The sequence below is a fragment of the Mya arenaria genome, chromosome 5, assembly GCF_026914265.1.
Source record: "Mya arenaria isolate MELC-2E11 chromosome 5, ASM2691426v1".
In the NCBI taxonomy this organism is placed as follows: Eukaryota; Metazoa; Mollusca; class Bivalvia; order Myida; family Myidae; genus Mya; species Mya arenaria.
Genome location: NC_069126.1, coordinates 41520625 through 41531824, shown reverse-complemented (window position 1 = coordinate 41531824; position 11200 = coordinate 41520625). Strand labels below are relative to the sequence as shown.

The 11200-nt window shown below is 33.1% G+C and overlaps 1 protein-coding gene across 1 annotated transcript; it reads right to left on the bottom strand.

The window, feature by feature from the left end:
* Nucleotides 1–8630, bottom strand: LOC128233625 (uncharacterized). Its single transcript, XM_052947386.1, has 11 exons — nucleotides 8407–8630; nucleotides 8004–8074; nucleotides 7524–7612; nucleotides 7012–7087; nucleotides 5851–5927; nucleotides 5504–5618; nucleotides 4004–4080; nucleotides 3657–3771; nucleotides 2157–2233; nucleotides 1810–1924; nucleotides 1–521 (listed from the first exon to the last, which is right to left on the bottom strand). Exons 6-11 carry the CDS (start codon nucleotides 5556–5558, stop codon nucleotides 280–282), a joined length of 681 nt encoding a protein of 226 aa, XP_052803346.1. The 5' UTR covers nucleotides 5559–5618; nucleotides 5851–5927; nucleotides 7012–7087; nucleotides 7524–7612; nucleotides 8004–8074; nucleotides 8407–8630; the 3' UTR covers nucleotides 1–279.
* Nucleotides 8631–11200: the final 2570 nt, after the last annotated feature.

Sequence of the window (11200 nt, the reverse complement as noted above, 5' to 3'; positions counted from 1 at the left end):
ATGTTCCTCGGTTTCAGCCGTGACCAAGTCTGGCTGTTTCTCATAAAAAAAATATAGTGAAAAACCGTTTGACTGTGGTTTCATTGAAAAAAATCGACAGACCAAAATGTAACCAATTTTATGAAAAAAATGTGTTATCTTTCGTGAACAATACTTTGGATGGCCAAAAAAAATAACAACAGTACTCACAATAGCAAACAAGACCCGCGTTACTGGGGTAAGCAAGACAGCACAAACATTAAAAGCAAACAGATAAATCAGTATTTCTCCATTTAAATTTCATTTTCGAAATGATTTACTGTATGATAAATTTTCAATGTTCATGTAAAACACGAAATACAAGTGTTGGAGAATTACTGATAAACAAAAAGCAACGGTACAAAGCACATATAATACAAACAATATTTTAAAACGAACAAGTGTGGATAGGTATCTTTTTTCAAATAAACAATGACATTTCAAATGGATCGACGAATTCTGTCTGCTGTCTTCTGTCGGATCCCCTGTGTATGGCATCTCATCTGAAAAAATGAAATGAAACGTGTAAAAGACGAAACATTCATACATACAATAGCACATTAATGTTTACTCTGGTAAATTTTGGTTTCATTTATAACATTGGACTTGCAGTGAGTTGTAAATGCTTAGTCTTAAAACATATTAACCTTTATCTCAGTTTTGATTTACAAATGACAGAGCAGTACACTAACAACGTGCTTAAAATTATGATTTTTTTGACAACTTTTCAATTTTTTCAAAATTTTTGACTTTGGATTTTCACCATAGCGCATTCGCGTTTTAGCTATATACCTACCAAAGCGCATTTGCGTTTAAGCGATGTAGTTTTTTCACGCTGAGTACCCCCCTTATGAAACTTTTTTTTACATTGAATTTAGAACGATTTAGTTGACTCACAAAATTAGGCACACAAAGTGACGATGTACAAGTATTTTGGGGTGACGAGCTTTTTGGTTCGCTCGCCCGACCAAACAAAAACACTTTTAGTATATATATAAGTCTTTTTGTTTGGCCGGGCGAGGTAACCAAAAAGCTCGTCACCCTAAATTATTTGTACATCGTCACCTGGTTTGCTTAAATTTGTGAGTCGATTTGTCATAAAGAGAGTAAAATGTATGATAAGATGCTTAGCATCTTCAAATAATTTGACATTCATCTTTTGGTTTGACAAATAAAATGAGTAAAATTTATGATAAATTGTTTAGCATCTGTAAATAATTTGACATTCATCTTTTGGTTTAACAAATAATAGAGTGAAATGTATGACAAATGCTAAATATCATGAATCGATTCAAGACATGACATTTAGCATTTGGTTTGACAAATAATAAAGTGAAATGTATGATAAACTGCTTAGCATCTGTAAATAATTTGACGTTCATCTTTTGGTTTGACAAATAATAGAGTGAAATGTTTGATAAATGCTCAGTATCATGAATCGCTTTGATATTCATCAATTTGTTTTACTAATGAACAAATAATGTCATATGGTTTGACAAAAAAGTAGATTGAAATACCATTCATTTGTGATGTTTTACACTTGTGAAATGCAGATCGAATGCATTATTTTTGTGCATATTTAATATGTAACGCATACTTAATATCATTACAAAACTTGAAACCTACAGCAATTTATGATCTGTACAATGGAGAGACTTAACCGCAAAATTAAAAGAATTGCCATTCTTGAGGCTAGACTTGCTGTACTCAAAACAGAGTTACAGTCAGAACTGGAGCAGCTGAACAATTCCAATGACATGACAATGAACTATGGTTCAAAAACATTATCACCTGTACAAACTGAGGTTGAAGACTGGGGTGACTGCGTAAGGACTTCAGAAATCATCAGCGAGGAGGACTGGGAATCTGAAGCAAACAGGCAGCCCTTCACTCTTGGTGGGACATTCTGCAAAACGAGAAAATCTACAAACTGGGAAAACAGATGCCCTGTTTGTTTCTCAAAAAACTGTGGACATAAAGTGAACAGATGTTTGTTCAGAGAAGCCGCAACTCAGTGATTTATATTCTACATTATTGTTGTATGTACCATATAACACTCGATGAACAAGTTCAAAAACTTTTTATCATATACAACTGGATAAACAAGTTAAAAAATAAATAAGCACTTTGTATTTTACCTCGTGTTGTTTTACTTCAATGTCCCGAAACCATTTAAACGAACAACTTCCACTGAGGTCAGACCAGCCATACAGAGCTGAAAAAACAAAACATTTCTGTTGAAAAATGAAAACATCAATGAGTGAGTAAAATAAGAACAATACTTGTTCAATTTGTTTGCCACCAAAAACATGAATCTTAAATGATCTTGTTTTCCCTGCCAGATGATATACAATAAAACTTAACAATATAAGCTTCAACTCACTAATTTTCATTTACTAAATATGAACACTGGCTAATTAACTTCTATTAAGTCTTTGACCACCAAAGAATATTTGCAGTGAGTTGTAAATGCTTAGTCTCAAAACATATAAACCATTCTTTCAGTTTTCATTTACAAATAATAGAGCAGAACACTAACAATGTGCTTAAAATTATGATTTATTTGACAACTTTTCATTTTTTTCAAAATTTTTGACTTTGGATTTTCACCATAGCGCATTCGTTTTTTAGCTATATACTTACCAAAGCGCATTTGCGTTTAAGCGATGTAGTTTTTTCACACTGAGTACCCCCCTTATGAAACTTTTTTTTACATTGAATTTAGAACGATTTAGTTGACTCACAAAATTAGGCACACAAAGTGACGATGTACAAGTATTTTGGGGTGACGAGCTTTTTGGTTCGCTCGCCCGACCAAACAAAAACACTTTTAGTATATATATAAGTCTTTTTGTTTGGCCGGGCGAGGTAACCAAAAAGCTCGTCACCCTAAATTATTTGTACATCGTCACCTGGTTTGCTTAAATTTGTGAGTCGATTTGTCATAAAGAGAGTAAAATGTATGATAAGATGCTTAGCATCTTCAAATAATTTGACATTCATCTTTTGGTTTGACAAATAAAATGAGTAAAATTTATGATAAATTGTTTAGCATCTGTAAATAATTTGACATTCATCTTTTGGTTTAACAAATAATAGAGTGAAATGTATGACAAATGCTAAATATCATGAATCGATTCAAGACATGACATTTAGCATTTGGTTTGACAAATAATAAAGTGAAATGTATGATAAACTGCTTAGCATCTGTAAATAATTTGACGTTCATCTTTTGGTTTGACAAATAATAGAGTGAAATGTTTGATAAATGCTCAGTATCATGAATCGCTTTGATATTCATCAATTTGTTTTACTAATGAACAAATAATGTCATATGGTTTGACAAAAAAGTAGATTGAAATACCATTCATTTGTGATGTTTTACACTTGTGAAATGCAGATCGAATGCATTATTTTTGTGCATATTTAATATGTAACGCATACTTAATATCATTACAAAACTTGAAACCTACAGCAATTTATGATCTGTACAATGGAGAGACTTAACCGCAAAATTAAAAGAATTGCCATTCTTGAGGCTAGACTTGCTGTACTCAAAACAGAGTTACAGTCAGAACTGGAGCAGCTGAACAATTCCAATGACATGACAATGAACTATGGTTCAAAAACATTATCACCTGTACAAACTGAGGTTGAAGACTGGGGTGACTGCGTAAGGACTTCAGAAATCATCAGCGAGGAGGACTGGGAATCTGAAGCAAACAGGCAGCCCTTCACTCTTGGTGGGACATTCTGCAAAACGAGAAAATCTACAAACTGGGAAAACAGATGCCCTGTTTGTTTCTCAAAAAACTGTGGACATAAAGTGAACAGATGTTTGTTCAGAGAAGCCGCAACTCAGTGATTTATATTCTACATTATTGTTGTATGTACCATATAACACTCGATGAACAAGTTCAAAAACTTTTTATCATATACAACTGGATAAACAAGTTAAAAAATAAATAAGCACTTTGTATTTTACCTCGTGTTGTTTTACTTCAATGTCCCGAAACCATTTAAACGAACAACTTCCACTGAGGTCAGACCAGCCATACAGAGCTGAAAAAACAAAACATTTCTGTTGAAAAATGAAAACATCAATGAGTGAGTAAAATAAGAACAATACTTGTTCAATTTGTTTGCCACCAAAAACATGAATCTTAAATGATCTTGTTTTCCCTGCCAGATGATATACAATAAAACTTAACAATATAAGCTTCAACTCACTAATTTTCATTTACTAAATATGAACACTGGCTAATTAACTTCTATTAAGTCTTTGACCACCAAAGAATATTTGCAGTGAGTTGTAAATGCTTAGTCTCAAAACATATAAACCATTCTTTCAGTTTTCATTTACAAATAATAGAGCAGAACACTAACAATGTGCTTAAAATTATGATTTATTTGACAACTTTTCATTTTTTTCAAAATTTTTGACTTTGGATTTTCACCATAGCGCATTCGTTTTTTAGCTATATACTTACCAAAGCGCATTTGCGTTTAAGCGATGTAGTTTTTTCACACTGAGTACCCCCCTTATGAAACTTTTTTTTACATTGAATTTAGAACGATTTAGTTGACTCACAAAATTAGGCACACAAAGTGACGATGTACAAGTATTTTGGGGTGACGAGCTTTTTGGTTCGCTCGCCCGACCAAACAAAAACACTTTTAGTATATATATAAGTCTTTTTGTTTGGCCGGGCGAGGTAACCAAAAAGCTCGTCACCCTAAATTATTTGTACATCGTCACCTGGTTTGCTTAAATTTGTGAGTCGATTTGTCATAAAGAGAGTAAAATGTATGATAAGATGCTTAGCATCTTCAAATAATTTGACATTCATCTTTTGGTTTGACAAATAAAATGAGTAAAATTTATGATAAATTGTTTAGCATCTGTAAATAATTTGACATTCATCTTTTGGTTTAACAAATAATAGAGTGAAATGTATGACAAATGCTAAATATCATGAATCGATTCAAGACATGACATTTAGCATTTGGTTTGACAAATAATAAAGTGAAATGTATGATAAACTGCTTAGCATCTGTAAATAATTTGACGTTCATCTTTTGGTTTGACAAATAATAGAGTGAAATGTTTGATAAATGCTCAGTATCATGAATCGCTTTGATATTCATCAATTTGTTTTACTAATGAACAAATAATGTCATATGGTTTGACAAAAAAGTAGATTGAAATACCATTCATTTGTGATGTTTTACACTTGTGAAATGCAGATCGAATGCATTATTTTTGTGCATATTTAATATGTAACGCATACTTAATATCATTACAAAACTTGAAACCTACAGCAATTTATGATCTGTACAATGGAGAGACTTAACCGCAAAATTAAAAGAATTGCCATTCTTGAGGCTAGACTTGCTGTACTCAAAACAGAGTTACAGTCAGAACTGGAGCAGCTGAACAATTCCAATGACATGACAATGAACTATGGTTCAAAAACATTATCACCTGTACAAACTGAGGTTGAAGACTGGGGTGACTGCGTAAGGACTTCAGAAATCATCAGCGAGGAGGACTGGGAATCTGAAGCAAACAGGCAGCCCTTCACTCTTGGTGGGACATTCTGCAAAACGAGAAAATCTACAAACTGGGAAAACAGATGCCCTGTTTGTTTCTCAAAAAACTGTGGACATAAAGTGAACAGATGTTTGTTCAGAGAAGCCGCAACTCAGTGATTTATATTCTACATTATTGTTGTATGTACCATATAACACTCGATGAACAAGTTCAAAAACTTTTTATCATATACAACTGGATAAACAAGTTAAAAAATAAATAAGCACTTTGTATTTTACCTCGTGTTGTTTTACTTCAATGTCCCGAAACCATTTAAACGAACAACTTCCACTGAGGTCAGACCAGCCATACAGAGCTGAAAAAACAAAACATTTCTGTTGAAAAATGAAAACATCAATGAGTGAGTAAAATAAGAACAATACTTGTTCAATTTGTTTGCCACCAAAAACATGAATCTTAAATGATCTTGTTTTCCCTGCCAGATGATATACAATAAAACTTAACAATATAAGCTTCAACTCACTAATTTTCATTTACTAAATATGAACACTGGCTAATTAACTTCTATTAAGTCTTTGACCACCAAAGAATATTTGCAGTGAGTTGTAAATGCTTAGTCTCAAAACATATAAACCATTCTTTCAGTTTTCATTTACAAATAATAGAGCAGAACACTAACAATGTGCTTAAAATTATGATTTATTTGACAACTTTTCATTTTTTTCAAAATTTTTGACTTTGGATTTTCACCATAGCGCATTCGTTTTTTAGCTATATACTTACCAAAGCGCATTTGCGTTTAAGCGATGTAGTTTTTTCACACTGAGTACCCCCCTTATGAAACTTTTTTTTACATTGAATTTAGAACGATTTAGTTGACTCACAAAATTAGGCACACAAAGTGACGATGTACAAGTATTTTGGGGTGACGAGCTTTTTGGTTCGCTCGCCCGGCCAAACTAAAACACTTTTAGTATATATATAAGTCTTTTTGTTTGGCCGGGCGAGGTAACCAAAAAGCTCGTCACCCTAAATGATTTGTACATTGTCACCTGGTTTGCTTAAATTTGTGAGTCGATTTGTCATAAAAAGAGTAAAATGTATGATAAATGCTTAGCATCTTCAAATAATTTGACATTCATCTTTTGGTTTGACAAATAATATAGTGAAATGTATGACACATGCTAAATATCATGAATCGATTTGACACTTAGCATTTGGTTTGACAACTGAATGAGTGAAATGTATGACAAATGCTAAATGTCACGAATCTGACACATAGCTGTAATTTTGCTACCATAATGTGAAATAAGTTAAAAGAGCAAAATCAAATCATGTTGGTTCAGTGTTTCAGTATTTAAAGTACCAAGATGAGTTAACTTTACTGTTCATTGTAAATTTGAGATTTGTTTCTGATGAAATTTGGTGAAATTACTTACTTGTTATTGACAAAGCAGAACACACTGCATATTGGGTGAGCTTCAGGTTATATAGGCTAGGTTACTCCTCACAACTCTGAAACAAAACATTTTATTAACAAAACTGCACATATTGCTTGTTAGTTTTTTACTTTTTTCATTCCATTAAAAGCATGGCTAAGTGCACATTTCATCCACATCAACAATGTTGAAATAATCCTGAAAACAAAATACTTCCTACATACAAACAGAAACAGAAAAACTGTTCACATGCAGAAGGTATTATGTTCCCAACATTTCTTATCATTCACAACAGGAACAAAATTATGCATTTATGGCATTGGTAGATATCAAACACAAACTGAAAATTTATCTAATAGCAGTTCAATGTAATAAATCAAACACAGTGTCTGTTATTAGATAAATTATCAGTTTATAAAAATTATTCCAAGCATATTTCCAAACAGACTAAGCACTGAGATTATGATATGACAGTTCAATTCATGGAATTAATTTTCAGCGATTTTACTTACTTGTAAATGTACTTTCTTGGGTACTGCCTTCAACCATTTTGATCACCAGCTTTCTGACACACAGGACGACTGCATCTGAACTGCCGTCTCTGGTTTAAAAAAAATAATTTTCAACATATTTTTCAAACAAAGAAATAGAAGAAGATATTTATCAATCTTGCATGATTTGTCATTTCTTATTTCTGTCAGTTTGGTCCCTAAACAAAGTTAAAATCATTCAAAATATGACATAAACAAGACAAGAGATATGAATTAACACTGCTTACTATGTTTTTCAACATATCTAGCCGAGAATTAAAGTTTCTAAAATCGGCTTCGAGAATGTTCGAAACATTCTAAAACGAGCTGGGAGCAATTTCTTTTGACATAAGTTTTTACGTAATTCAATGCACACATCGACAAAACTTGTTGGTAATATGATACATCATATATTTAGACACAATTTCTCATAAAACTTTTAAACATTCATGTCATACTTACCGCAGGAAAGCTGGAAATACGACCTTCACAATTTATTTTTCAAGATGGCCGACCAGCGCACAGCGAGAACTCTGCAATATGACGTCATACATATCACGTCATATCATTCCATGAATTGCATTATTTATTTATTTTTTAAACTTTTACGAAAATAAAGAAAATACACTCATTAAAAATAATTTAAAATTATCTTAATCATGTATTATGTATCGTTTTATGAAATTAAACAATAGGAAAAAAAAGTTTGTTCATTTTCAGAAAAACGAAATCGAAAGTAGAAATATTTTCTGAAATTGGAAATGTTTAAAACCTCGTAAAATCATTTATATCTCTTGTATATGCATAAACCCGGCTTGATTCAATCGCGAACACATTATAGAAACTATAACTACCAAGGTCGTACCTTCAAACACAGAAAATATCCCAAATTTTACACACAAAGAGTATTGTTTACATGGTTCAACCGTATCCAAGTGAATACGACAGACAACACTTTCCCTTATAATAATCAGCTCAGTATAGCTTGTACCGAAAATCGTAACATTATTCTGTGATTGTTTTACTTTATTTCATGTTTTATTTTGCTTAAGTATCGTACTTTGTAGCATTTTACGATACATTCTGTGTATCTTTGAGGAGTTATGCATAGCGATTTGCACATATATATATGACCATATGACCATTACTCGTTTGATAACTATGAGCAAGCATAGTTGTTCTTGAAGCTTAAGTGATTCCAACTAGATTACTATAGATAAACACAATAAAACACGAACAGTTCATACATTTTATTTTGTTACTAATCATTGTCTGTTCATCACTCAATTTATTGTTAACAACGTTTTGGCACAAACTGTCTCCCACGCCTGGCGAAGAACTGGCGAAGTGCTTCGTGATTCTCATTTTTCTCACTGTTGTCGCTGGTGCTGAGATCTTCAACACGCTTGTAACAGCACATTTTGTCAACACTCGACAAGTCTTCTTGCAGCAAACACATCAAACAGGGGTACAGTTCAGGGCACTGATGGCTTGGGGCTCTCTGTTCTGCTTTCTGTTCAGCCTCTCCGTTTTTGAAACAAATCAAACACGGATATAGTTTCGGACACGTGTGGATTTCAATTGCCATATTGATGTTTGCATTCAATTGCACACTGTCCATGTTTTTCTGTTTTGCATCAGACCTTCTGAGCAACTTCTTCAAACACGTTTTGATGATTTTCTTGATTCCCATAATTTGTATATATACTAGATCAGTAGGTTTTGACAAGTATGACATGAGAAGAAAAGATAAGTTTATATATGAACTATATTCGTTCCACTCATTGCATTATTTTAAGCCATGGACCATGCAATCTACAATGCTAGGTACAGTGCTTGCTACTATGTTACTATGCTTCTATTTTTCAATCGAGATAAAACAAACAATCAAATTGCATTTCAACGCATTTATTCAAAGTTAAAACATCAAAACAATTGTTTGAACCTTTTCATTCGGAAAGCACTTAATGAAGTATCATCATGTTTGAGCGGATTGAAAACTAATGTCAATTCTTGTTTTCGCTCACAAAAATACTTGGTTCAATTTCGTCAATTTTTACTTCCTCGTCTACGGTCTCAATGTCTTCAAAATTATCACTATCATAACAGTAACCGTCACAAACGCAGCAATTTCTCATATAACAAACTGCCCCGTCTGGGTTGTCATCTTGCATGGATTCGATTTCGCTCGATTTTTGTTCTTCAGCATCTCGCAAATAATCTTCTGCCATCTCCATCATTTTTTCATATTCATTGATATCATTCATGGGTTGCTGAGAACAAGATTCGCTTTTTTGCTCGTTTTCACTGGTGTTCTCACAAGGCGTCGTTTGCTGTGTCGATGCTTGACTGGACATAATTGTTTGAGATTGTGTATGAAAAGTACCAAATTTTCAGCCCTTATAATATGAATAAAATAATTCACTATTAAATCGCATTCCATGATATAAATCGAAAATAAAACTGATATTGAACTCGCTCACAATAGAAATATGACGGACATAAGCAACCTTAATTTACAAATTACCGGCTTCGTAGCGAGACTATGTATGGGTGATAACAAGCACGAGTCTACGTTCAAAGAAATCGTCTCGATACTTGACAATATCGAAAAAACATTTCTGCAAAACAAACTGGAAACGACCGAGTATCGCAAGAAATGTGGCGCACTACAGCAAAAGGTGTTCAGGTTGATCAGAGAGAACGATCGGTATAAGCAAACTCATGTGCACAACTCGAATACGGACGATAGTCAACTATTGCAGGACGAAGTTACACGCTTGACATTGAATCTGTCACAGCTGACTGCGGAAAACAATCAGCTTAAGCAAAATAACACGGCATTGGAAGACGAAGTTTTGCGCTTGAAATCTCAAACAGACAACCTGCAATCCTTAGACGAAGCTGCCTGTATGGAACTATTCAACGAAAACACTCAAGATTTTTCATGAATTACTTTACTTCTGCCACTTACAAGTGAATATTACGAAGTTCAATAAAAAGCAATTTCAAAACATTCGTTTTTTATGTTAATATTTTGTTATCCTAAGTCTTAGAAACGCAAATCTCAGTACGTTTTGCTTAAACTGTTCTCTTGCGCTTTGCTTGATTCTGGCCAGATAATCTTTTCCTTCTGAGTTACCCAATCTTTTGTAGTAACGTTTAATGTTTCTTCTATTCATTTTTCGTGCCGGGTGGTTTATCCAACAAGCGGGACAAAAGCCGTTGTATTTATCAAAACAGCTTGGACACGCGGAATGTTCGAATGCACATTGTTTCATAACGAGCAAACGATAGTCAATGTTACTGTAGCCACCGCACCAATGACAAGCTCTGAAACGTTTTCCGAGTCTCTTATCATACGAAATACATTTTGAGTTTTTTTTACCGTTGTTGTGAGCCATACTTTATTTAAGAGGTTCAAAAATATTTCACTAATATAGTGTCAAGTCAATTTCATTCAGTTTATGTAATTCAAATGTTTTGACAACAGTAACATGGCAAGTCTTAACCGTTGGTGACACAATAAACTATTGTCTATATTTGCTGCGTTTACCACATTTACGAAAACACAAGACAAAGAATATTTCATTTTTTCATGTTTATTTTACAATTGAATCGTTATCTACAAAAACTTGAAACATCATAACACACTAAAT

Bases quoted from the DNA above. Each gene is read 5' to 3' on its own strand.
- LOC128233625 (XM_052947386.1), bottom strand. From the start codon at position 5,558: ATGATTTCTGAAGTCCTTACGCAGTCACCCCAGTCTTCAACCTCAGTT. The intron at 3,772-4,003 runs GTAAAATACAAA...CTCGTTTTGCAG, and splicing joins TTGAAGTAAAACAACACGAG to AATGTCCCACCAAGAGTGAA. The intron at 2,234-3,656 runs GTGATAATGTTT...TTGTTTTTTCAG, and splicing joins TTCAACCTCAGTTTGTACAG to CTCTGTATGGCTGGTCTGAC.